Raw genomic sequence first — 26692 nt, forward strand, 5'->3', positions numbered from 1 at the left:
AGCTTCCAAATACTAATTGAGTTTGGGCTGGTTTAATTCAAATGAAAATAAAATAAATGGCAAGGAGTTATCTGTATCAAGAGGCAGTTTAAGAATTTGAATGGGGAGTCTTGGGTAACCATCATCATGTTCTAAAATGGTGGCTATTTTTTTTTTTAAGATTTTATTTATTTATTTGTCAGAGAGAGAGAGGGAGAGAGAGCGAGCACAGGCAGACAGAATGGCAGGCAGAGGCAGAGGGAGAAGCAGGTTTCCTGACGAGCAAGGAGCCCGATGTGGGACTCGATCCCAGGACGCTGGGATCATGACCTGAGCCGAAGGCAGCTGCTTAACCAACTGAGCCACCCAGGCGTCCCATGGTGGCTATTTTTTATTTATTTTTTTAAAAAACCCTTTGAGGATTCTTTTCTGCAGAAAATCTCATTTGCAATCTTTAATCTTCACATAATTAAAGTAAAGGCTGCACTGATTTGAAGGAAATACAGTTTCCTCTTAGGTCTTCAGGTTTGGGGCTTTTTGGGGGGAAGAGGATGCTGCTGTTGAGAGAATGGGGGAGGAAGCTGGAAATCTGAACCCCCTTAGTCTGGTACATTTTCTGGAGCAGGCCACCAGGTCTTTGTATATTTTTTTGACACCAGACCGAGTTTAATTCGAATGCTGTAAGAACTTGGTATTGAAGGAGTTAAAGGGTCTCCCACACCCCTCTGCCTGAATCGTTCTTTTGTGTACACAGCTGCAGTTGGAGCACGGGTCGAAAAGGAAATGGTTAGAGGAAGAGCTGGTTTTCAGACGAGGCGAGTCTGTAAGGGGGGCCTGGGGTGGCCTGGGGTTTTACATGCCAGATGTAGGCCTGCCCCGGTGCCTGCCTGGAGCTGCTGGCATGGTCACGCCTCGGCCCTGTGCGAATTGAGGCGAGGAGATGAGTTAGCGGGTTGCTATGGTGACGGGGCCCGGCCACGTGACCCGGTGCTGCTGCCGGCGCTTTGACGTCAGCAGCCGGGAGGGCGGGACGCAGGAGGGCGGGGCGGGAGCCGAGCTGGGAGAAGGGAGCCAGCGAGCAGGCGGCAGGCAGGCACGGTCTGCGCGAGGAGCAGGCGAGCGGGAAGACGAGACGCAGCCACCTTCCTCACCAGCCAGCCCTCCGCGGTTTGTTCCCTTCCTCGGGAGTGCGCCAATGCCTGGTCCGACCCAAACCCTGTCCCCAAATGGCGAGAACAACAACGACATCATCCAGGATAACGGGACCATCATTCCTTTCCGGAAGCACACAGTGCGCGGGGAGCGTTCCTACAGGTAATGGGGCTGGCACCGGGCGCGGCGCCGGGCGGGGGAGCTCGGCGGGGGCGCGCGGAAATCCGGCCCGTTATATAATGGAGCGGACACTGCGCCCGGACCCGGCTGCAGACGTGCGTTCGCCCGGGCGCTTGTGATCATTTGCTGTCTGTTTCCATGTGTCATGTTGGCTATGCGCTGAGGCTTCACCAATGCAGATGGAGAGCATTTTGTGAATAGGTTTGCTGCCTCCGAGGGGTCTCCTTCCATCTCCTTCCTTCCACGCTGATAAAAATGCAAGCAATTTTTCCCCCCTCTCCAAAGGGAGACAGGCTGTAGCACTTCCTTTCCTCCTTTTCTTTAGATTTTAAAGGAACCATTGGATAGGCTGTGCCTAGAGGCAGGGAACAGGAGGATGGCGAGAAAAATGTTTGAGCTTGCCCTGGTGTGTGTGCAGGAAAGATGGAATCCTCTAGATTAAGCTGCAGTCTGTGATGTTAAACCGCCAGATTGATGGAGCTTTGTAAGAATTCTGCTCGCTGATTGGTGCAAGGATTGACAGCAGAGGTCACGGTGTCAGACATTCGCCAAAATTTTCTCCATAGAACCCATGGTTTATTAGAAAGAGACTGGACTGCAGTGGACCTGAGGAAACCCGAGTGCCGTTATGCATTTTCTTAGGAGTTTATAGCGTCCGCATGGGTGGGGGAGCCCGCCCTTCTTTAAACAGTAGGAAGGTAATTCCTGCTATTTTGCCGAGGTCTGATTTGAGGATGGGACTGATCCTGGTCATTGTATTGTGAGCTTTTTGATTAATGAGTGAGCCTGTGTGGTTGGCATCATTTTTACATTAGCATATCTGGCAATATGTTCTAGTAGATAAGCTCATTAAAATTGTTTGCATTGTTTGATAAGGATAACAATGTAATGGAGAATGCAGCTAGAGTCTAATGCTGCTCAAGGCCAGACTTGAAGGGAGACTGATAGCTTCCCTCATATTTCCTCTGAAGTTCTTTTGTACTGGGGTAGTTATTTTTAAATGTTACCTTGATAACCACTAACAATGCTTTTGCTTCAAGGCAGAGCACACATACCTCTAGAGCGCATCCTCTCAGTTAGTGAGCAACAGGAAATAACTCTTTTTTTCTTTCTTTCTTTTTTTCTTTTTTTAATGCCTTCATCTAAACGTTCCAGTGGTATTGTGGGTAGAATATTCAGTGTGTGTAAATATGACATATTTGTAAAATGGGACCCAAAGCACCCCACTTCCTCTCTCTTTGACCAAAAAAACCCTATTTGCTGACTCAAAAAGAAAAATTTATAAGCAACCTTTGCCCTGCCATCTCCGGCAGTTATATAAATACTTGGAGTTAATTTTGGCTGTGCCCATGAGGTCACCAAAATCTCATGCCTTATGGTTCCAACTAATATGTTTACATGGCATCCTTACAGAGTCCAAGCGCTTGTTATTAATATAAACCGAAATTGGTCCACAATGTCTGGGACTCTCCTCTTGGAGATCCTTGTGATTGGAACATTGGGTCCCTTTGCTCCCTTACTCATCCACCTTTCCCTGTGAACATTCCAAAGCCTAAAATAGAATTTAAAAACAAAAACCCCGCGTTGCTTTTAAACCTCACTTAGTTCAACTGTCCATATAGGTAATAGGTTTTGAAGTCTTCATTTTGTCAGTGATTTAATCTCTGCCACGTAAGTAGCAGTTGTTTTTAAGACGGAGTTCGAATTTTACCACATAGGCCAAAGGAAGTTGCTTAGTTGGGTTTTATTAGTCATATGAACAAACTTGAAATGGCGGTGGAAAATGACTTGGTTGGAAAGGTTAAATGCTACCTTTTGGTGTTAAAATATTGCTTTAAAGTAAAAGCTTAGTTATCTTTTCAATTCAATCTAAGTTATTTTCATTTCCTAAATTATGTCCAGTTTGTTTTCTGAGTCCCTGTAATGGTACCTGAAGTTATATGAAAGGAAAAAAAAAAACTGAATTTAAAGAAAAGACCTGACTGGAGAAATTCTTAAGTCAGTAAGAGCATTATTTCATTTGTATTTTATGTAACAGGATTACTGGACACCATACTGAGAGGTGTCATAGGTTAAATGAAGGAAGGAATCCTCCAAAGTTATATTGGTATTGTATTACACAAAGGGTGTATGCTGAGACAGACACACCTTATGTTTTCTTTGGTCTGCTCTGCTTTCAAAGTGGATGGCCAATGTAGTATAACTACCACTTATTTTTTTGGAGGGGCGTGGGGAAAGGAAAAATGTGAGACCTGTTTCTATCCAGGAAGTGTTCCATAATTATTTTGGCATCCTGAGGCTGGAATAATATTGCCATTTAATTGCTGAGGAAACTTGGAAGGTACTGTGAAAGCCCAAATAGAGATACTTAACCAAATAAATTTTGCTTAGGTGGTGGGTTCATTATAACCCTCAAAAATGACATGTGCTGAAGAGTTCGGTTTGAGTTCCGTGGAGGGGACAGCCCAGAGCCCTGGGATGATCGGAGGGAACTCTCTTCCTGATTCCTTCGCTGTGTTGTAGGTAGGCCTCAAGCGGGTCCTTTACCTTTGGCCTTATTTTCTACAGTTGCTCCTGGCATGTAAGATTATCTCCTTGCATTCTTACAGAGTCACTATGAGGTTAGCTTCAAACATTTAAAACAAAGACTTTCATAAAAGATCTACATAGATACAAGAAGAATGCCATTATTACTCTTCCAGGAGCTCCAGCTAGGAGGTAACACAGGTGAGGAGAGGAGAGGACACCTAGGGAACAGTACTGTTCTTTCTAGTAATGTCAGGTGGCCACTCTTCCCAGCAAAAGACCTTCTTGTCATGCCATTTGCCCTAGATTGTTCATGGATAAGGGTCAAATATGGTTCATGACCCACATATCTCACTCCAAGTATCTCTTTGTGTAAACCAAGTCCATTTTTATAGTCTGGACCAGAGAGGTGGTTCACCATTATTGAAACCCATGCTTACTTTGATTAGAAGAGCAAGTTAGGAAATTATCCTTCTAGTAGTAATTTCAGTCAAAGGAGGCCAGTGCAAAAATGGCTCAGCAGAGCTATGTGGATATTTCTACTGTGTGATTGCCTTCTTGGACCCAGCTTCCTCATTGCATTTATGAGCACTGGAAATCCATATATTTTAAGAGGTGCTTCAAAAACAAATGTGGCGTGGGCCATCTGAGGTGATAGTGTTTAATTCACAGAACGAATGAGTTGGGCTCTGGCTCTCCCTGGAGAGGCTACTCCCTATAGCTCTGTTTCATGCAGATGCTTGTAGGAAATGAGATTTATTAACTGGCCCTCTGCCCAGCGCGTCCTTGTTTGCATACTCCCGTCTCTTAAGAATGAATGTATACGTCCAGGGGACTATTTCCACATGGGTGTTTGAACATGCAATACAGTAGCATATGTTTCTGAATACTAAAAAACCCCCCCCCCCAAAAAAATAAAATAAAATAAAAACCAAAACAAAACCCCAAACCAACTTGGCCCCAGGAAATGGACTGTAAAGAAAGGCAAAACTAAAACTTAAGCCTAAGACATTGGCTCTCCCACCCAGCTTGGCCAGTTTTGAAAAATGAACTCTTAAGAAAAACAAAAAGAAATATTGTGTGTGTATAAAAGACATTTGTGAAAGTCTGTCCCATTTAACAGAGGCTGTTGTAAGGTGGCTTACTGTGATGAGAGTGTAGATTTCAGATCCCTTGCTCCCCAAGTCAGCAGATGCAGATGGGGGGGAAGTCTAGCTTCACTTGTATGTTGCCTACATATTAGTATCATCTAGGTTTGCTGCTGTCATAGGAAGTTTCTAAAAATGGTGATCTTGTCCTTAATATTTTTCTTTGTATTTGTAAAAATCAAAGGATTATCTGATGCTCATTGGGTGCCTAATTTTTAACTTCTTCTCGGGGTCCTTTGTCAGAACTTCTGTTAAGGGGTTGGTCTTCTGGGCACATGTGCTGAGATGCTCACCCCTACTCAGCAGTGGTTGTCACTGGTTGTATCTTTTTACAGTGGGTTATCTTAGCAGAATGGTGGCTTGAGATGGTTCTCTGAATTTAGGAGGTTGATTTCCATCAGCCCTATCTTTTCTGTATTGATAGGGGACTTCCTAGAGCTGCAGCGAGTTATCCCTTAGATTAACAGAAGGGGAAATATAGAGGCTAATCTAAATATTCCATTTGGTTTAGAGAATTCGACCAATTTTCAAAAGCATACTCTGAGGGCGCCTGGGTGGCTCAGTGGGTTAAAGCCTCTGTCTTCAGCTCAGGTCATGATCCCAGGGTCTTGGGATCGAGCCCCACATCGAGCCCCACATCGGGCTCTCTGCTCAGCAGGGAGCCTGCTTCCTCCTCTCTCTCTGCCTCTCTCTCTGCCTACTTGTGATCTCTGTCAAATAAATAAATAAAATCTTTAAAAAAAAAAAAAAAAGCATACTCTGGCCAAAGTCTGTGCTAGATGCCCCATAAGGCCCTTGAGTTCCGGTGAAGTCAGATGTATAAGCAACTCCTTTTGTAACAGATTTACCTTGTTTGTGAGTATTTGGCTTGGCCTAGGAGTAAAAGTGGTTTGCATTTCCTTAGTCCACAGTGGCTCAAAGACAAAGAAGATACCCCCAAAGCCGTTATGCTATAGGAAGCTAAACAATGCAGAAAAACAAAAATTTTGGTCTAAAGATTAGAGTATAGGCTTTAGAATCAGAATTTTCACTGGCCTAGCAAGGTACATGTTGAGCAGGAGTGGAAAATAAAGCAAGGGCTTTGGGAGGCAGGCAGGGTAGTCAGAACTTGGAAATTGAAGGCCACTGAAAGTTCATTAATTGAAAAATAGCGTAATGAAAACAGAATTGCATGCTGGAATTTATCTTTTGTTTCAAAATGGGAGTTGAGAGGAAAATGAGGGTCCTCCAGTGCCCCACCCTAGAGGGCCAGAATTCCTAGAGAATACTTGATTTGCCATGAGAGAATCCTCCAGCCCTACTCTGGAGATATAAGCGTATGTTCCCGGCTTGAGTCTTCTCTCCCTGAGCAGAAGCCATCAGTGCAGCTTCGCCCCATGACAGGACTTCGGTCAGCCGGTGGCTTCTGTATTTGCAGGAGCCCACTTCGTGTCAGCTACAGAGCCTCAGGAGGTGGCTGGTGCCTAGAGCTTATGCTCTTCCAGTCCTTCCAACTCAGAAGCAGGGGTATGAAACTTCATTGTGAAGGATCCTTCTGAGTCACTTAATGCCATAAAATGTACAGACATAACTGAGGAAGCTTCCTGGAGCCCCCCATGTGGCGTGGTGCCAGTTCTTTATATGGCCAGAAGGTGATCCCCTCCATGGCAGGTTCTGGAGAAGACTGAGAGTTGAATCTGGATTGAGTCGATTTGTTTACTTTGAAATTTTGTCCATTTCACTTCAAAGGAAAAATTGGCTTGTTCCTTTCCTATGAAAACTACCTTTTTTCATAATGAAATGTTAGAATATGTATATTTTAGAGTATATGAATATCTCATAATGAAATATATATTGAATGAATATAATATATGAAATATGTAAAATTACACAATAAAATGTTAGAAAAAATATATATAGTTAGGAGAGTTTCATTCTTCCTGACTTTATTAGGCTGTCTTTCCACTCTCAGCCTCTGTGATTCTGAATTGGCTGTGTCCTACTTCTCTGGTATCTTACACACTATTCCGGCATCTCTTCTTATAACACTCCTCACACATCCCTATCAGCATCTTGTGAACCTTCTTTATTTTTTTTTTTTTTAGATTTTCTTTTCTTTTTTTTAAGATTTTATTTATTTATTTGAGAGAGCGATAGAGAGCATGAGAAGGGAGAAGGTCAGAGGGAGAAGCAGACTCCCTGTGGAGCTGGAAGCCTGATGTGGAACGTGATCCTGGGACTCCAGGATCACGACCTGAGCGGAAGGCAGTGGCTTAACCAACTGAGCCACATAGGCGCCCTAGATTTTGTTTATTTATCTGACGGAGAGAGAGCAGCAGCAGAGGGAGAGGGAGAAGCAGATTCCCCGCTGAGCAGGGAGCCCAATGCAGGACTCGATCCCAGAACCCTGGGATCATAACCTGAGCTGAAGGCACACGCTTAACTGACTGATCCACCCAGGTGCCCTGAACCTTGTTTCTCAGTTCATTTTGAAATTCTGATTGTTTATCTCAGTATTTGTACCCCTTAGAATTTATATTTTTGTTGTTGAGAGGATTCTTTCAAACTGGAAACCTATAATTCACATAGGCAAAAACTGAAATTACACACCTTTTTATCCTATAGCATACTCAAAGAAATTTCTCCTAAATGTGTTTTTGTTAAAAAGTGTCCCCGAAGGTGATTGTTTATTTTAGTGAAAATAAATAGTGGGGTAAAGGTTAAACAGAGTTTTATAGGCCACCAAGAAATAATTTCTTAGTAGGTTACTTAAAAAAAAAAAAAAAATACTTGTACATTTTCAGTGTCAGATCTCCCCTGGCTAATTAGAATTTTGCTCACTTGAACCAGGACAGACTTTCTTCTTCAGGCAGGATTTTTTTGTTTCTAAAAGAGCAGAAGGTGGTGGTAATGTTTACATAGGATAGTGAAGTTGATGGTTCCTATTAGTAATGCTGTCCTTTGTGTAGTTTATCCAGTAAAGAAAATACAGCTAGAGCTCAGTCTTTGTTATGTCCAGACCTGACTTGGTTCAGGATGGAAAGTATGTCAAAAGAATCAGATTTTAGCCATAACTTGGAGCAAAAGAGGAAAAGGGCAAGAGATTTGAGAGAGGGAAGTAGGAGTTAAAAATACGTAGTGTGCATTGATAGAAATCTATAAAATTGTGATGTATTGTAGAGAATTGGTCCTGGAGTTTATGGCCAGTGTCGTTGTTGCATAAGCCTGAAATTCTCTTCCAGTGCTCTTCCTCAGATTTCTGTGATCCTTTTTTTTTTCTTTTTTTTAAAGTACTGTTTGTTTTTGTTTTGCTTTGCTTTAGAGACATTAATTTTTTATTTAGTGTCAGCTTATCCTGGAAAAGCCCTGAGAGGTAACTTGTCAAAATTGCCAGAGGCATGAACATGACAGGGAACTTCTCTCAGGGTCACAGTTTTACTTTGCTTATAGATACTGGTATCCCTTTATTTAAGAGCCCCCACTCCCTTCATTCCTTGCAGGTTTTGTATTTGGTGGTCAACAGATCAGGAGAAAGGGAAGCTACCAGAGTGGGCTCCACCCCCCCCCACATCTATTTCATTTTTGTCGTTTTGAAATACCAAAACATATTTTCAAGTTGTTGCTAATGTAGCTTTTTAAATTCCCACTTCTGGATTTTACACAATAATGGAGATTTAAGCCCAAATTCCCACAGTCCTTTTAAGATTTCTATCCTATCAGCGACCTTACTGAGTTCCTTCTCTATGCCATGCCCCACTGCTGGGCCCCCAGAGGGCAGAGATAAATAATGCCCAGCTCCTCCTGGAAAAGCCTCTGGGGTACTTGGCAGGAGGCATCTGAAAGGGGGGAGACCCACACCTGACCCTGATAAAGTAACTTTGTTCATTGATCATTGATCATTTGATCATTGTCCTAATACCCAGCAGGGCTGCAGTGATTAGTCCTGTAATTTTTCAGAAGCTTTCAGAAGTGGAGCATGTACAAGAAAATCGGACGTGTGTGTCCTCTGGATGTAAGTTTTCATGCAGCCACAAGGCACAGGTTGCAGCATTGCTGAGTGGCCTGCATGGTCAAGTTTCTTCACCCTGACAGGAAGGCCCTTGAGAAGAGTAAAAGGCTTATCTGTTGTGATCCCCAGATTTTTACAATCGTTGGATTGACCATCACTAGTTAAAAATAGTACAGTCTGCTATTATGCAAAACGGAAAATGAGAATATATATTCCCATTTACTTGATGTGCACAGAGAAACTAAGGATATAAACTAGGTGGGAACTAGACGGATAAGTCCGTGTATACCTTTTTGTTTTGTTTTGTTTTGTTTTGTTTTGTTTTGTTTAAACTGACATTATGTAAGCGGATTGCCTAGTCAGTGGTGGTTCATTTAACACTTTAATAGCACGAATTTTAAAAATCAGATGAGTTTGAAGTTTAACCATGAGGTTTCCATGCTCAAGGATGTTGGAAAGCATCTCCACGTGTCTACGGACTGACTGAAGTCAGAGAGATGATTCTAAAGCTTGGCCTAGTGCGGGTACTACTCTCAGATTGAAACATCACGGGGCATGTGCCCTTCCAGCAGCTGCCCCAAGAGGCTACACACACAGCAACCCTTAGTCCGGATTTTGTTTCATTTTCTCCCGGGTGCACGGGAGCTGCCGCCTGTGTTGATCTGTGATGCGTCCAGCCTGCTTAGTATGCTCCCTGAATATCGCACTAACTGCAAAATAATCCTCTGAGATTTCTTTCTTGATGCCCTCTTCGAATTTTTGTTTCCTTCTCCTTCTTGGAGCACCGGCCCTGCGCATCAAGTGCGCGGCAGGCCCTAAAGCTGCAGGTTATGGGTCCGGCCGTCACTCTGCCACGGTCCTCGGGCCGCCCCGGCTCTTCGCCCAGCCTCCCCCCTTCTGGAAGTTATTGAGCAGTATCTGGCCTTAACGTGACCCCTGCGATAGTGCCACGCGGGCAGGAAACCACCATCTGCATCCACAGTCTCCCCCTGCCCTGGCCCCTCACCCGCCAGTCTGGGTGAGGGCTCCAGGAATCCCATGGAGACTGACCAATTAAGAATAAACAAAAGGGGAGCTTTGAATGCATTATCCCAGCTATAGGGACCTGCTCACCATCAATAACCATGAAATAGAAAGCTTGTGGGGTGTGTGGGCTCAATGTCTTGCTAGCAAAGGAGGATACGGGAGAGGGGGTATTTAGCCTGTGTGGTGGGGAGGGGTGCAAACCAGGTGCAGGGTGAGGGCTTCCCAGGTGGGTGTGCTAACCTCCTTCCCATCCCTCCTTGCTCCTTCTCGTCTCTCCTTGCTCCCAGTTCCAGACTACTCTGTCGCCCTTTGTCTGTAATCCTCTATGACCCTTGTGGCCTCAGCCCCCGGCACGATACCTGGCATGCAGCGGATGTTCGTTAAAAGTCCAAATGGAATGTGGAAAGAACTTCAGACAGATGATACTATAGCCTTGATTTAGCTTATGTACAGTCAGCTGCATCCTTTTAGAGTGTACGATGTAGCGAGGTTTGGCCGTGGCTATGCCCTTGAAGCCATCACTCCCAGAAGACGCCGGTTCTCTTTGTCCATCGCCCCAGGTAACCAACCGCTGCTTCACTTCGTCTCACGTGGCGGTGGTAATCGCTTGCATGGTCACCATACAGTAGGTCACACCGGACATAAATGGAACCATCCAGACTGTGCTCTTCAGGGTCTGACTTCTTTTACTCAGCATCATTTGGAGATTCATCCGGACTGGGTTGATCAGCAGTTTGGCCCTCTTTGTTGCGAAGTAGTCAGCCATTATCTGGCTACCCCTTGTTTTGTGTATCATTCACCAGTTGATGAACATTTGGGTGGTTTCCAGCTCTTAGCAATTAGGAATAAAACTTCCATGAATTTTCACATACTAGTCTTTCTGGGAATATATGTTTTCATTTCTCTGGGGTAGATACCTGGAAGGGGACTGGTGGCGTCCTAGAGTCCTACTTGAGCAACTACAAATGGCCAGAGTGGTTGTGCCGTTTCACGTTCCTGCCCACGGTGTGTGAAAGTTGCTTCACATTCCTCGCAACACTTGGTATTGTCAGTGTTCTAGATTTGGGCCGTCCTCCTTACAGATGTATAGAAGTAGCACACTGGGATTTTAATTCATATTTTCCTGGTGATGAAGGTGCTTATTGGCCTTTTGTGTATCTTGAGTAAAGTGTCTGTAGGCAGTTGCTGGTTTCTTAAAATTACATGTTTTATCCTATTGTTATTAAGAGGATTGTAAAAAATTCTGGATACTGTAATATAGTCTTAGATTTTAAGGGTTATGGGTCTTGTGTTCTTCTTAACCTCCTTATAAACTCTTCAAGAAAAAGACTAGTTGAGAGACCTGGTCCTTGTCTACAGTGCCTTTCAAGCAGTTAGTTTCAGCTCCCCGTGAGTACATATTCAGTGATTCTATTAAAACAGATTGTTAAAAAGTAAAATAACAGGACCATTCTTCTAGTTTAGGGGGAAAGAACAACCACTATACATACTTTAAAAGTTGCATATGAACGAGTTAACAAGTTAATAAGAGAGCTTGGTTTTCTTTGGCATTTTGATAGCTAGGGGACGCTTTTTTAATTCTGTGGAGAAGAACCCAATAATTACGTAGATACTTTTTTCTTTGTATTGCATGTCCCCTTAATGCTGGATCAAATTTTCTGCTCCTATGTTTGAGGAAAATGTATGTTGAAATGTTTTCTTCTTTAAAGGTAGCAAGGAACAATTTTCATACTTAAAAATTTTTGCCCAGGGTAGTTAAAGTGCACGTGTGTGTGTGTGTGTGTGTGTGTGTGTGTGTGTTTGAGAGAGAGAGGGAATTTTGGAGGCAGACATCCCCCAATTCTTCCTCAATGCATTCTCATTCTAATTTGGCAGCTTTGTGTTGCCAGTCTGACTCCTAACTTCTGGAAACGCCTAAGGAATAAGTGTGTTAAGTAGAACTGAGAAACTGGGAAGCTAATGCCTGATTTCAGGTTTACGTGAAAGGGTCAGCTGAGGGCCTTGTGATTTTTGAGGGAGTGGGGATGCTTAACTTCCAGAATCATGGCTGCTGAAAGCCAAACTTCTTAACCATGTATGTTTCAAATCCAAAGATACTCCAAAATATAAGGTCGTTGATGATTTCACAAATGCCCTAGGTCTACTAGTAGATTTTGTGAGTTTAACTTATTTCATCTGTCATTTATTCATCTCATTGCAAAACCTTTGGGCCAATTTCCAGTGCAGTTGAGGCTTCCATGATGGCAGTAACGTCCTGTGTGCTGGTTGGGACTGAGCGAGTCACAGCCACTCAGATATCACTTGAGAGTTGAGTGTGTTCTTTTCGCTTTAATTGAGGTTGTTCCATGAAAGGAAGCCAAATACCATTAGACAGGACATCCTGTGATTCCCTTAGTTTATGATGGCCAGGGCCAAGGACAGGACTTTTTTTTTTTTTTTTTTTTTTTTTTTTTTAAATATAAGATGATTTCTTGTTTCCTTTTCGGTTAAAGTGGGAGTCCAGAACCAATGATGTTCAGCTGGCTGTGAGAAGTCTAACAAACAACTGAACCTCTGCCAAAAATTACTTGAAGAGTTCTAGAACGTGAAAAAGTGTCCATGTCTTTTTATGTGAGCCAACAATGACTTGGTCATTATTAGCATTTAAGTGACCACTAGTTCTGTTGTCCTGAAATAATAATTAACTGAAAAAGAGGAAATGACCAAATTAGAATTCTTGCAATTAAACATGCTACTGTAAGATTTGTGGTATCGGGTACATTGTGGTCACCTCCCTATACAATGAGATGTAGTACAAATATTACCCAGGAAGAAAGAGCAAAATGTTCACAGGGACGCCTGGGTGACTCAGTCGGTTAAATGTCTGCCTTTTGCTCAGGTCATGATCCCGGGGTCCTGGGATCCAGCCCCACGTTGGGCTCTCTGCTCAGCAAGGAGTCTGCTTCTCCCCTCCCTCTGTGCTCGCTCTCTCTCAAGTAAATAAACAAAATCTTAAAAAAAAGAAGAAGAAAGATAGATCTTCACAATATGTTAAGAGAAAGAAGCTGACTAGTACCAAAGTATATATGTATTGTATTGGTTTTCCAGGGCTGCTAAAAACACTGTTGCCACAAACTAGGCGGCTTGAGATTTATTCCCTCAGAGTTATGAAGTCTAGAAGTCTGAAACAGTGTTGGAAAGGCTATGCTCCCGCTCCAGGCTCTGAAGGGGAATCATTCTTTGCCTCTTCCCGTCCGGTGGCCTGTGTGTTCCCTGTAGCTACCTCACTCCAGTCTCTGTCTCTGTTACCACGTGTCCTCCTTCCCTGTGTGTCTGTGTCTGTTTCCACATGGTCTTCTTAGAAGGATGCTAGCCATTGGATTTAGGGCCCTAATCCAGTATAACTTCCAACTAATTACATCTGCAAAGACTGTTTCCCAATAAGGTCATATACTAAGATTTCAAGTGGACATGAATTCTTGGGGGGATGGTGGTGTCACTGTTCAACCTATTGTGTGTGTGTGTGTGTACATATACACCCATTTTTATAAGTGTGTAGAAAATTCATACACCTACACCATACTCCTTTATAAAAGAGGTCTTTAATTTTATTTCTTTGTACTTTTTCTATAGTGAAAAACTGATTTAATATAAAAGTATTTTTTGAAACAGCACTTTGACATCTACCTTTAAAAAAATTTTTTTAACCTACTTTGAGCTTGTTTTCTTTGCCTCATCAAACTAAGAGACACTTAATCTTAAAATAATCTTTTGTAGCATATATACACATATAAATGTATGTGAGTCAGTAGTATATGGTATTGGGTTTATTATACTTAGTATACTCTAACAATAGCTAAAATTGAAATAATGTAATGATTTGAGTAAGCCAGTCTAATACTTGGTGTCTGATTTAAGTCTGAGGAGGCAAGGAAAAAAAAGTTATACTCAATTGTTGAATTCAAATCTAATTTCTTAAATGTTTTAAAGTCTCTAAATCAAATTAATCCTAGAAACTAAACCTAGGAACTAAGCATGAGGACAGGATGGGGAGGGACTTGACCAAATTTCATTTGTTCACGTTGGCTCAAATACCAGGTACCTCCTGGCACACACATCTACTCTAGAACTCTCTACATCCACCCTTCTTATTCTTAAGACTTTTTTGTCTGTAGTAGTAACTCTAGTTATTTAGCCAAATGGTTCAGAAGGGCTTCTCCTAAGTAATTTCCTTTCCCTTAGTTAGGGCTGAATGCTCATTCATCACGTTATTTTTCTGTCTGTGAGCATCTCAAGTTTAACAAAACATTCTAAACTCAGTAGAGCTCATGATCCCCCACATGTGTTAGATGACAACAGTATATTAAATTTTGTCATTTGCTCCTGTAAGTCCTCTCATACCATAGAACTGCAGAATCAGAAAGGGAGGCTTCAATTCAACAAACTTCCTCGCTTCCACTCTTTACCAAACCCAAGGATTTTACCATGTATCTGATCTGTTATTTCTGTACCTGATTCAGTTTGGACATTGTGCAGTTTTTTTATTCAGTCTTGACTCAAATGCTCACTATCTGTACTTCCCTTGGAGAATCATAGTGTCAACACACTGATGCGAGAAATGTTTTGACTTTTGACCTGTTACAAAGCAGTAGACAGGGAAGTGGAGGGGTATTGCGAGGTGTGTATGTAAACTGATTTTTGCTGGGTACCTACTGATTAAAAAAAAAAAAAGTCCGTTGGTCTCTTCATTACAGTAAATAAATGGTAGATGAATTCATTAATTTAAAAGCAAAACAAGGGACACATGGGTGGCTCAGTCAGTAAGTGGCTGCCTTTGGCTCAGGTCATGATCTTGGGGACCTGGGATCGAGCCCTATGTGGGGCTCCCTGCTCACTAGGGAGTCTACCTCTCTCTCTGCCCTTCCCTCCGTACCCCCACCCCTCCCCCGCTCATGTTTGCATGCATGTGCTCTCTCTCCAATAAATAAATCTTAAAAAAAAAAATAATAAAGCAAAGCAAAATAACATGTACCTCTTCTACTCCAGTATACAAGGAAGATAGGGTTGGTGTCTAGTTGCCAAAAGAGTAATTAGGGAGGAGGAGAGAAGGAGGCACTGTGACTCTGCAATGGAACTGCAGGAAGATGGGGGATATCCATTCTGACCAAAATGAATCCTTTCACCTGGGAAAGGAAGTTTTGGGGACGATGGCCTGGAGAACTGGTGACAAAATAGTGTGCCTCATTTTGATAGCATTCTCCTATTATAACACCAATTTGGCTGAACATTACTAATTTAAGGTCAAAATGACTGAAATTTACATGTCCTGTTCTAATATGCAGCCATCTTCTATGTAATTCACAGGTTGTTCTCTAGGGTGGGGAGTGGGTTTGATGTAGAAGCTCACTGGTACCTTGTCGTATTTATGTAGTATTTATAGAGTTGAATGTCATGCTGTTCCCCCAGTTGGCCTTTTGGTTCTGTGTCAGTCTACTATGAAAATAATTAAAAGGAAATAGCATGAACAGGGCTGGAAGGATGTGGATGTACATTACCCATTTTGGAGTCAGAGTCACCAAAATCTATTTTAACACTGGCCTGCACATTGCTCTTCCTTTTAGGCTTAATTTTATTGGTATTTCACTTTCCATTTCAAAACATTCTCATGAGCTTAAAAATGAATTTTAGGGGCCCTTAGGTAGCTCAGTTGGTTAAGTGTCTACTTTCAGCTCAGGTCATGATCTCAGTATTCTGGGATTGAGCCCCATATCAGGCTCCCTGCACAGTGGGGAGCCTGTTTCTCCCTCTCCCTCACCTGCCACTCTCCCCTGCTTGTGCTCACTTGCTCTCTCTCACTTTCTATTAGATAAACAAATAAAATCTTTAAAAAAATAAAAATGATATTTACTGTAATACAGACCTTTGGATAGGCACTAACCTCAAAGAGTGAGATCGCAAGAGATTATTTTTTAAAAAAGATTTCTCTAGACATATAGTCAAGATTCCCATTTTATTTCTTTTATTAGAGTTAAAAGAATTACAAGCAGTAATGTATGTATGTGGTCTCTGTATTTTGACTAATACGAAAGCCTATTGAGAGACCGGAGTCCAAAATAAGTAGTAACTAGAAATGTAGAATATGGTGATTCCTAAAATATTAGCATGGCCTGTATGTTATAGCTGGCAGGTTTTTGAGCCAAAATTCATTCCCAGCAATAAACTAAGTAGTCACCTGAATCTCTACATTTCAGGCTCTTCTTCAGGAAAACTCATTGGGTTGAAGTGAAAATGTACAATGAGGCCTTGGTAGAACTATAAAAAAGAAAAAGGGTTTTATTGAAGAGCACAATTGTGTCCCATTTCGAGTTCTTTTTTCTTCCCACTTACTCTAATGACATAGTAGAGTAGAAAAGGGGCTTTGTTGAGAGAATCAAGAATCCTAGAATCAGCTGTAGCTCCAAATCCCAGTTCTTCCACTCAGTTGTGACTGCGCACAGGTTAGTCACTAGACCTGAATCTGTTTGTCTTTTCCCACATAACTGCACAAAATCAGTAGCTATCGCATAGAGGAAATGAGAAAATGTGTGTTACCTACTTCCATGAAGAAAAGGACGTTCAAGGAGGTGAGGCACATGTGTCCAAGTTTACGAATCCAGCTGAGAGTTGCTCTGATTCCTAGATCAGTGCTCTCATGAAGCTGCAGTATAGTTCCTGAGCTTTTCATGTCCGTGTTGGGAGACCTAAAAAATGGCACATTTCTCTACGTGATTCTTGTTTAGACCTAAAAGAGGTCTTGAATTTATTCAATCCTAATGTGTTCCCTCCAAACTATGGCATACTGGGCGAGAGGCCTACATAGGCTGTTGGTTACATGGTATGATTTCAGGCACCTCGTGAATTTCCCCTCCCCATGAAACTCTCCCCCACATACATCCGTTGGGCATTTTTTATTGTGCACCCACTTCGTGCCAGGGACTGCTTTAGTCAAAGGAGAGGCAGCAGGTAACAATATATATTCCATAAAGTTTCTGCCTTCATAGAGCTTACATTCTGGGGGCAGCAGGTGGTGGACAGACAACAAAGAAGTGAGATAAGAACGGACTGTGTTAGGAGCACAAAGAGGGAGACGAGTGTGATGTGGTAATAACGGAGGGGGCCACTTCAGAGGGTGGACAGGGAAGGCTTGCCGGAGAGTTAGCATTCGGACTGAACCAGAAGCATGAGGTGCAGCCAGTGGTGCCAAGTGCTGGGAGAGACCTCCTTACCTGAGGCCTTGCTGGAGTAACCTTGAAGCTATCATCCCTTATTTGTTTTCTTGCTATGACAAGGTTTTGAGAAGGCAGACAGCTAAACATGCTAAGTACCTGGTGAGGAATCCGCACTACCAAGAGCAACAGTCGCTCAAAATCAGGATGGGGGGGCGGAGGTGGGCGCTTCCAAAAAAAATTCACCTACTGCACAGCTTGGCCTAGTGTTGGCGTGTTCATTCGGCCATCACATACTCTCCTGCTTTATCTTATGCACCTAATTTATGCATGATAGTTTATTTACTGAGCATGATTGCCCACCATGGTGGGTGTAACACCTATGCCCTGAAAGGTTGACCTGGGGTCACGCTGGGGGGTGCAGAGGCTTAGAACCTGACTGGAAATGACTTGGATCATGGGAGAGAGCTAAGGTCAGGGTGAGAGGGAACAGAGCCAAGTAGGACTGGGAAAATAAACAGAAGGCATATGGTCAAGAACGGGTGGATGTACTGGGAGCCAAGTTGGGGGGCGGGGGGAGGGCACTGACAAAAATTGGTGCCCTGAGGAGACCAGCCAAGCCTTGTGGCATGGGAATGAGCTCTGGGTCATTGAAATTATTTTCAGAGCATGGATTGAGCCACCCACTGTTTGAAACAGATGGACGTTTAAGCAAATATCATCAGCTATAATCTGCTGCATTTCTGACCATAAGAAGAAATGTATGCCTCTGTGTGTGTGTGTATGTGTGTGTGTGTGTTTATGGCCTTAGCCTTTACTCTTCCGTTATATGCAGCTGAGTTTCATATCAGTGAACACTACAAATGCCACCAAGAACTGTTTTAGAATTCAAAAATTTTTTCATTCTTGGGATAAAAGCCAAGTTTCCAAGTCATTTCAGGGCCATCACTATTGACTCATTAATTCCGAGTTTGAAAAAATCAAAACCTATGTATGTTGTTTTGGAAGTGCATTTGTTTTGTCTCCTTACCGTATTGTGGGCAGGCCAGCTAAGGAAGCACCTCCTGGAAAGTACCCGACAGGACTGACACAGAATGACGAGGGTGTTAAAATAGAGGTAGATCTTCAAGGCTAGCTCTAGAACCTCCTTTTGCAGGTGGTTGGAAAAATCTGTGTTTACATGTTCTTGTTTTTAAAAATAGTACTTGGAATACATGGTGGTATGGCCAGAGCAAATTTAATCTTTTTTAAAAAATAGATATTTATTTATTTGACAGATAGAACACACAAGCAGGGGGAGCAGCAGAGGGGGAGAGAGAAGCAGACTCTCTGAGCAGGGAGTCCGATGCGGAGCTCAATCCCAGGACCCTGGGATCATGACCTGGGCCAAAGGCAGACGCTTAACTGACTGAGCCACCCAGGCGCCCCAAATTTAATCTGTTTTTAAAAGTAGCAGTTAATGAGGCGCCTGGGTGGCTCAGTGGGTTAAAGCTTCTGCTTTCAGCTCAGGTCATGATCCCAGGGTCCTGGGATCGAGCCCTGCATTGGGCTCTCTGCTCAGCAGGGAGCCTGCTTCCCCCTCTCTCTCTGCCTGCCTCTCTGCCTACTTGTGATCTCTGTCTGTCAAATAAATAAATAAAATCTTTAAAAAAAAAAAAAAAAGAAAAGTAGCAGTTAATGGTAAAAGAGATGAGCACCTTAGACAAATGTTTTCGGTTGATTCCCTCTGAGTGAGAAATTTCTCTCTCCTTAGCTGGAATTAGGACTTTGGATTGTCACACTAAATGAAACTTCGGATGCATGTTAAAAGCATTATCATTAAGTAGTGACTGATATACTGAAGAGTACATTAATAATTGCAGTGGTTCACAACATCCATTTTGACAAAATAGACATGTTTTGTCATTGTGGCCATGTCCTGCTGTCTCTGCTGTCCCTCTCTGAGGTCAGTCCTGCCTTCAGCTCTGCTACCCAAGGAGGCCCTTCCGCTAGCCGGTGGCGCTCTCCAGGGAGGGTCCGTGGCTGGAGGAGTGAGTCTTTCGTTGTCTAATCCCATAACAGAGTCACAGAGCCCCGTAAAAATAAAACAGATGCATGTCTGCGCACAGCAGCTTAAGTGTGTTCTTATTACCTGAAGACAATAAGTGACCTCTTAAATTCTCATCCTGGCCCTACAATCCATGCATACATCAATTATTCCACAAGTTAAATGGAAGCCTTAATACCCAATTTTAAATGAAACTCAGTATGGTTTCTGTGATGTCTCTCCAGGGAGATTTCATCCCGTCACAGTTTGTCTTTCAGAGATACCCTCTTTAACTCCGGCTTCACTGGGTCCTGATCCCCCTCCTCAAACTAATACTGTCTCCCGCCGCCCTCCATTTCAGGTCACAAGTAAAGAGAAAGTGATGAATTGAGAATTATCTGGAGATAGTCTTTCCTTGGTGAAATGTTTAAATCCCACCCCTCACGGTATTGAATCTAGAGAATGAATTATGCACAGCTGAAAAGCAGGGAAGTTTCTGGTTCAGGGGACACATTGACTTGTCACTCCCTGCTGATGCCCAGTTCATTATGAGGAACAACCACAGGAGACTTCACATCCGCCTTTTGTTAGGGAGGGAGCCAGGAAGGAGGCACTCAGGCAGAATCTAGTCGTGTTGTTGCAAGGCTTTTCAAAGGAAAACTCCCTCGTTTAAGTGACTGTCTGCTGTGGGACCGAATCTCTTCTGTGCCCCTCAGATGGAGCGGATAACCTAGTTTCTAACGCAGAAGTCGTCTTGGAGAACAGCTTTCGGGGTTTCTTCCTTTGGCTCGGTATTTGATCTGCTGCTGCTTCAAAATATTGATCAGTTATTTTAGAAAGATGCCACTTGTAAGAGAAGGAAATATTCAGTGTTATACCTATGTTATACCTAAATCTCTTTTTGACATATACCTATGTTATACCTAAATCTCTTTTTAAAATCTTAGAATTGTGACTGATTAGAAGTATTTGCAAAATGTCCATCTCTGTTAAAATGACAAAAAATTATTTCTAGGGAAAAAGCTATGTTTGCAAGTCTGTTTGAAATAGTGCCCCCCCCCAACCCCTACTTCATCTGGTAGGTAGCATAGGTAGGTAGGTAGGCAGGCCAACCTTGACAATCCTAAAAAACTTAAGGCAAACAACACCATGTGAGACAGGAACTAAAAGTGAGGCCTTGACCTGGACCAAGTATAAGTCCAATGACTGGTAAAGGAAAGGTGTTCTTATGGCTCACAGGTGTTTTTTCTACCTTGGCATGTATGGACACGTGGTACAAACAACTTTTGAGATATTTTGAAAGGAATGCTAACACCGGGTCAGCAGGACATAACTTCCTATGAAACACTGTTGTCTTGAAATATTACTGAAGAAACCACCTGGGCCATGGATTATTATAAGGGCTTCAGAAATCCTTCATGTGCCTCGACTCAAGTCCGTTTCTCAGGTGAAAGAGAAATTGCATTATTCTTCAGACGACTTTTCCAGGTGGCTCTTTGTTTTCATCTGTGAGAAACTGGGTGAAGGATGGACTGCATATATTTATCTTAGACTGGGAGAGGGATATTCTCCCGTGATGGGGGAACATGTGGAGAAGAGGGACCTGTTAATGAGAGCGAAGACAGAGAGCCACAAATATGGGTATAGCTGTCAGATGTCGGGGTAAAATGTGTGAATGGAATGCATTGGCACAGGGCAGGTCGAATTTTCAGAACGTTTTGTGTTGAATGTTACGTTTCCAGTTGCATCCAGGCTCCTTTAGGGAGTGGCATAAAGAAGGTAACTTATGTCAGGAAGGTATTTTAACAGTTCAGCTTCAGAATGGGTTTGGGGTAAATTTAAGCCAAATGGGGCCTTCTTAAAGAGCCGCAGACAGTAGTCAACCACTTAGGGCTGTTCTTCCGCAGATGGTCGTGTCTAAACTTGGGAGGCCTGGCAAACTGAAACGTTAGTTGTAGGGGGAAGAAATCAAAATGAAAATAAGCTCCACATGCCTCATTCCCAAAATTAATTTCTCAGACTCCTCTTCTTAGAGCCACACACCCAAAACAGGACCGGAGCCAGGATCCTGCGACACCTGGCCTGTCGTAAGCCTCACTGAAAGAAACTGTTTCTTTCAAAAGGACTGATCAAAGTGTGAAGGGAGGAAATGAGAAGTAGCTGCCTCCCCAGACCCCATGTATGGCTGTGATTTATTTGTAAGGGTTAGGGTGGGGCAGAGAAACAAAATAAGTTGCATAAGAAAGAATTTCAGTTGAGGGCCACACATGATGCTTACTAGCTAGGATAGCTTATATATTTGTCAAATTTTGGAGAGACACTCCAGAAGAGTGTCTCTCCAAATTCACAAACTTGGCCAAATTTGTTCTTGGACATCAAAATTGCAGAATATTTTGTAATTGGTTTAGAGGCCCATGCCTTGGAAGGTGATAGAATTCATCCTTCGGTTTCCGTGGTTTGGGGCTTGCCAAGTCTTTATCCAGGCTTTGCTCAGTAGGCAAACTCCAGTTGGTCGCATAAAATTCCTTTTGTTTTGGTAAGCAGAAGTGCGCTTTCTAATTTATATGGCTAACTGCTGCAGAGCTTAAACTGGCTGAACCTCTCCCCTTCCCACCACCACATGTTGAATACGGAGACAAAATCGACACACGGGCCCCCAGCCTGAGGCTCTCCTTTTTTCTGAAGTCACTATCCACAGAAAAGTCAGAGTCGTGACTTTGCCTGCTGGAGGTATGAAGGGATTTTTGTTTTTCTGTATGTTGTTCTTTCTCCTATTTGCAAAATATCTATATAGCCGGCTTTTCGGAAAGACATGCAAACACTCATGATAACAGTGTATAAATAAATTGTTGTTACTGGTTTATTTTTAAGTGGTAACAGTGAATGCAAATTCATTTGAAAATAAAATTTAAGGGGCACCCGAGTGGCTCAGTGGGTTAAGCGTCCGACTCCTGGTTTCAGCTCAGGTCATGATCTGTGGGTCCTAGGATGGAGCCCCACCTCAGGCTCCACACTCAGTGGGGAGTCTTCTTGGAGATTCTCTCCCTCTTCTTCTGCCCCTCCCCCTGCTCAGCTTGCATGTGGGCATGCGCTCTTTCTCTAAAAGAAATCTTCCCAAAAAAAGAAAAAAAAAGTGAATACTGTGTCAAAATACAGTGGCCCAGAGACTGTCATGCTAGGGAATTATCCTTTATCTTCTTTCAGTGTTACTGTACTTATCAGGTCTTAAATACCTACGATCTGGTTAAAAATCTGACGGAAAGCTACAAATTAGAGGGCAATGCTTTGACTTCCTTTTTTTGCAAGGGTGGCACCAAGAGAAGTGTTTATGGCCCAGAAACGGGATTGCCGATTATATCAGAATAAACTGTTGTTTCCATGGAAAAGACATGCTGAAGATCCAGAGTAAACTTTGCACAGTGTGTTCCCTGTGTTTTCATTCTGTAGAACTTGGTGTTACTTACCTTTCTCAGCCATTCATTTTTCTTGGCTGAGTCCTTGGAAATTAATAAACTTAAAAATTAGTATTTTGAGGGGTGCCTGGCTGGTTCAGTGGGTGGAACGTGTGACTCTTGATCTCAGGGCTGTGGGTTTGAGAACTATGTTGGGTGTAGAGATTACTTAAAAATAAAATCTTAAAAAATTAGTATTTTTGAAGTTTTCTTAATGGATGCATAACTGACATGCAATAGTCTACTGGCTTCATGTGTACAACATGGTGATTTGACATGCACTGTGAACTGATCATAATAAATCTAGTTACTATGTCACCATACAGAGTTAATACAACACTGTTGACTGTATTCCCCATGCTGTGCATTACATCGCCCAGACTTATTTTATAACTGGAAATTTGTATCCCCTGATCCCCCTTCATTCACTTCACAGACACCCTCCCCCCTTGCCCCTCTAGCAATTGCCACTGTATTGTCTCTATCTAGGAATCTGGGTTTTGTTTTTTTAGATTCCACTTATAAGTGAAATCATGTGCTACTTGTCTTTCTCTGTCTAGCTTCACTTAGTGCAAAACTCTCATAGTCCATCCATGTTGTCCCATGTCACAAATAACAAGATTTCCTTCTTACAGCTGAGTAGCTCTGGTGTGTGTGTGTGTGTGTGTGTGTGTGTGTGTGTGTGTGTATCACATCATCTTTATCCATTCATCATTCATGCATGCTTAAGTTGCTCTGTATCTTGACTATTATAAATAATGCTGCACTGAGCATAGGGGTGCATATATATTTTCAAATTAGTGTTTTTGTATTCTTTGGATAAATACCCAGAAGTGGAATTGCTGGATTATATAGTAGTTATATTTTTAATTTTTTGAGTAACTCAATGTTCTTTTCCACGGTGGCTGCACCAATTTACATTCCCACCAACAGTGCATGAGGATCCCTTTTCTCGACATCCTCACCAGCACTGTTTCTTGTCTTTTTGATGCTGGCCATTCCAACAGGTGTTCAGTGATACCTCACTGTGGTTTTAATTTAAATTTCTCTGATTCATGATATTGGGCACCTTTTCACGGGCCTATTGGTCTTCCGTATGTCTTGGGGAAAAATGTTTTCAGATCCTCTGTCCTTTTTTTAATTGGATTACTTTATGACTGATTTGTATGATCTCTTGATATATTTTGGATGTTAACCTATTGGTTATATGATTTGCAGATGTCTTCTCCCAGTTCTCATTTTGTTGATGGTTTGCTTTGTTGTGCAGAGGCTTTTTAATTTTATGTAACTACACTTAGTTATCTTTGCTTTTGTGACCCTTGCCTTTGGCGACCGATCTGAATAAACATTCAGACCAGTGTTGAGGAGTTTATCACCTGTGTTCTCTTCTAGGAGTTTCATGCTTTCACATCTTAAATTCAAGTCTGTTATCCGTTTTAAGGTAATTTTTGTATATGAATAAGTTAGTGGTCTAGTTTCATTCTTTTGCAAGTTTCTATCCAGTTCTCCCATCACTATATATGGATGAGATGGTCTTTTCCCCATTGTATATTCTTGCCTCCTTTGTCTTAATTGATCATACATACATGTGTGGGTTTATTTCTGGGCTCTCTATTCTGTTCCATGTGTCTGGTTTTTTGCTAATACCATACTGTTGTGATTACTATAGCTTTGTAATATAGTTTAAAATCAGGGGGCATGAGACCTCTGGCATTATTCTTTTTTGTCAAGATTGCTTTGGCTACTTGGGGTCCTCTGTGGATCCATACAAATTTTTATATTCTAGTTCTGTAAAAAAAAAATGCCATTGGAATTGCACTGAATTTGAGATTGCTTTGGGTAGTGTGGACATCTTAACAGTATTCTTCCAATCCATAATCACAGAATATCTCTCCATTTATTTATGTGTCTTTCAGTTTCTTAGATTGATGTCTTATATGAATTATTTTAATTCCTCCCCTGCTTTCCTCACAAGATTCTTTCAAGGATCAAAATGGAAGCATGAAATCACTTTAAAATAAAAGAAAAAGTCCTTGTGTTATCCAAACATTTCTGAATAAGCGGAGGCTGGTACTTTTATATTGTAAGCTATATTGGCACCAAGAAATTATAATGAAATTTTAGGATTTTAGAGTGTGTCCACAGAAAAGCAAAGATTGTTAAATATTCTTTTACCAGCCCTGAGTTTAACTTTTGAAAAAGATCAGTTTTCTTCTGGGAACCATTTAGTCACCTGAATGCTTTAAGCTTGAATAGACTGGAGTTGCCCTGGTACAAAAAGTGGGAGTTGAAGGATTGGGGAAGATAAAAGCATGGATGGCAGAGCAGGAATAGAATTCTTTTTTTTTTTTTTTAATAATTTTTATTAACATATAATGTATTATTTGCCCCAGGGGTACAGGTGTGCGGCTTATCAGCTTACACATTTCACAGCACTCACCATAGCACATACCTTCCCCAATGTCCATAACCCAACCACCTAGGAATAGAATTCTTCTTTTGCTTTGGCTCCTCCTGACTTCCTAGAGGTTGGGAAGAGCACCATCCCTTCCCAGAGATGGGTCCTAGACCCAGTGCTCTCTGTCTAAAATCAGAAGGCGTTGTGCATTTGGATGGGAAACTAATAAAGGAAGCAAGGGACAGTCACAAAGTGAAATGACTTGCAAGTACCTTGGTGAAATTTAGAGGAAGGTTGATAAGAATATTCTAAATTATAATTAGAAATTAACTATACTGGTTCCATTGCTATTAGTGCAAAGTAGGTATGGAAATCTATTTAATGTGTTGTTGTTGTTTTATTTTAGAAAACATAAGAAAATAGGGGCACCTGCTGACTCAGTCAGTAGAGCATGATTTTGGGTTCATGAGTTCAAGCCCCACATTGGGTGTAGAGCTTACTTAAAAAAAAAAAAAAAGAAAAAAAAAGAAAAAATATTCCTAACCTTCATTCACTCACCCTCCTCTTGTTCTGCCCTCCATTCTGGTTTTCCCACAGGTCCCCTAAAGCAGGTTACTCTTATTGCTGGGGTTTCTGGGGACTGCAGCTGTGTTGGGTAGAGAAGGGTTGTGGTAGAGGTTAGAGGGGTGAGTCTCGTAACTAATTAACTGGAATTTTTCTAAAGCAAAGATCAAGTGCTATTTCATTGTTTTCTGGTCTTCCTAATGAACTCCTTCAAGGCACATAGTGCTTTACCTGCCTTTGTGAGCTGAATGTCTATTTGGATATGGAAAGATTGTTGACCTTAGGGGATGTTATCAGTAAAGACCAGAGGAGTGTGTGGTTCATTGGCAGAACCTCCAGCAAAGGAATGACTAGCTTCTCTGTCCTCATGGATTTCTTAAAAGCCATTGTAATCTGTGCCTTGGTTGCACATTTTTTCTATTAGGAAACCACAGAACATCTCTACTCACTTGTATTGGGATTATCTTTCTAAATCACAGACCTGATTGGATCTCTTCTGCTCTGTGGTTAGTTGTCTTTAAATCATCTGGACAAAAAATTTCATTACAATTTGGCTGAACGTCATGTAGCACATCTCTGGGCCTTGCGCCTTATCCTGCAATGATGCTTGGTAGAGCAGAGCTTTCCAGAATTGCCTGAGGAAGAAACCATCAGAAGATTACTTCAACTGCCAAAAGTTAGACCAGCAAGTGAAAATTACTTCAAGCATTTCAAAATGTTCTAAGTCTTGAATTATCTTTATCAAGATTTTATATCATTTCCATAGTCACACAAAGTTTGCTTAGGTATTAAAAACAAACGGTTTTGTTTAATAAATGATGGCTGAAGAAAACAGTGCATGTTATTAATCAGATATTCAAAAAGCTTTAATAGTGTTGTAGAAAAGAAGTGACGATGGTGCCATTATCTGAAATGCCAGTACTAGGAGGGTTTTGTTTTTGTTTTTGTTTTTAGGTCTTCAGGGGAAAAGAACTTAGAGATAAGGGTGCTCTTAGGGATAGATGGGTATTTATTTTATATTTATAAAAAAACTTCGGGGTACTTGGGTGGTTCAGTCAAGCATATGATT

General features: G+C 42.0%; 1 protein-coding gene across 2 annotated transcripts in view; it reads left to right on the forward strand.

Moving 5' to 3' along the window:
• Positions 1-1016: 1016 nt before the first annotated feature.
• LOC111142390 (microtubule associated protein RP/EB family member 2) overlaps positions 1017-26692 on the forward strand; it is a 95742-nt gene continuing 70066 nt past the window's right edge. The window contains exon 1 of one of the 2 annotated variants that reach the window (XM_022495441.1): positions 1017-1293. In XM_022495441.1, the coding sequence (XP_022351149.1) occupies positions 1175-1293 (119 nt within the window). In that variant the 5' untranslated portion in view covers positions 1017-1174. The remainder of the gene's footprint in view (positions 1294-26692) is intronic. The other variant, XM_022495442.1, reaches the window with a different exon arrangement.

The sequence above is a fragment of the Enhydra lutris genome, unplaced genomic scaffold, assembly GCF_002288905.1.
Source record: "Enhydra lutris kenyoni isolate GAN:26980312 unplaced genomic scaffold, ASM228890v2 scaffoldscaffold8, whole genome shotgun sequence".
NCBI classification, from domain to species: domain Eukaryota; kingdom Metazoa; phylum Chordata; class Mammalia; order Carnivora; family Mustelidae; genus Enhydra; species Enhydra lutris.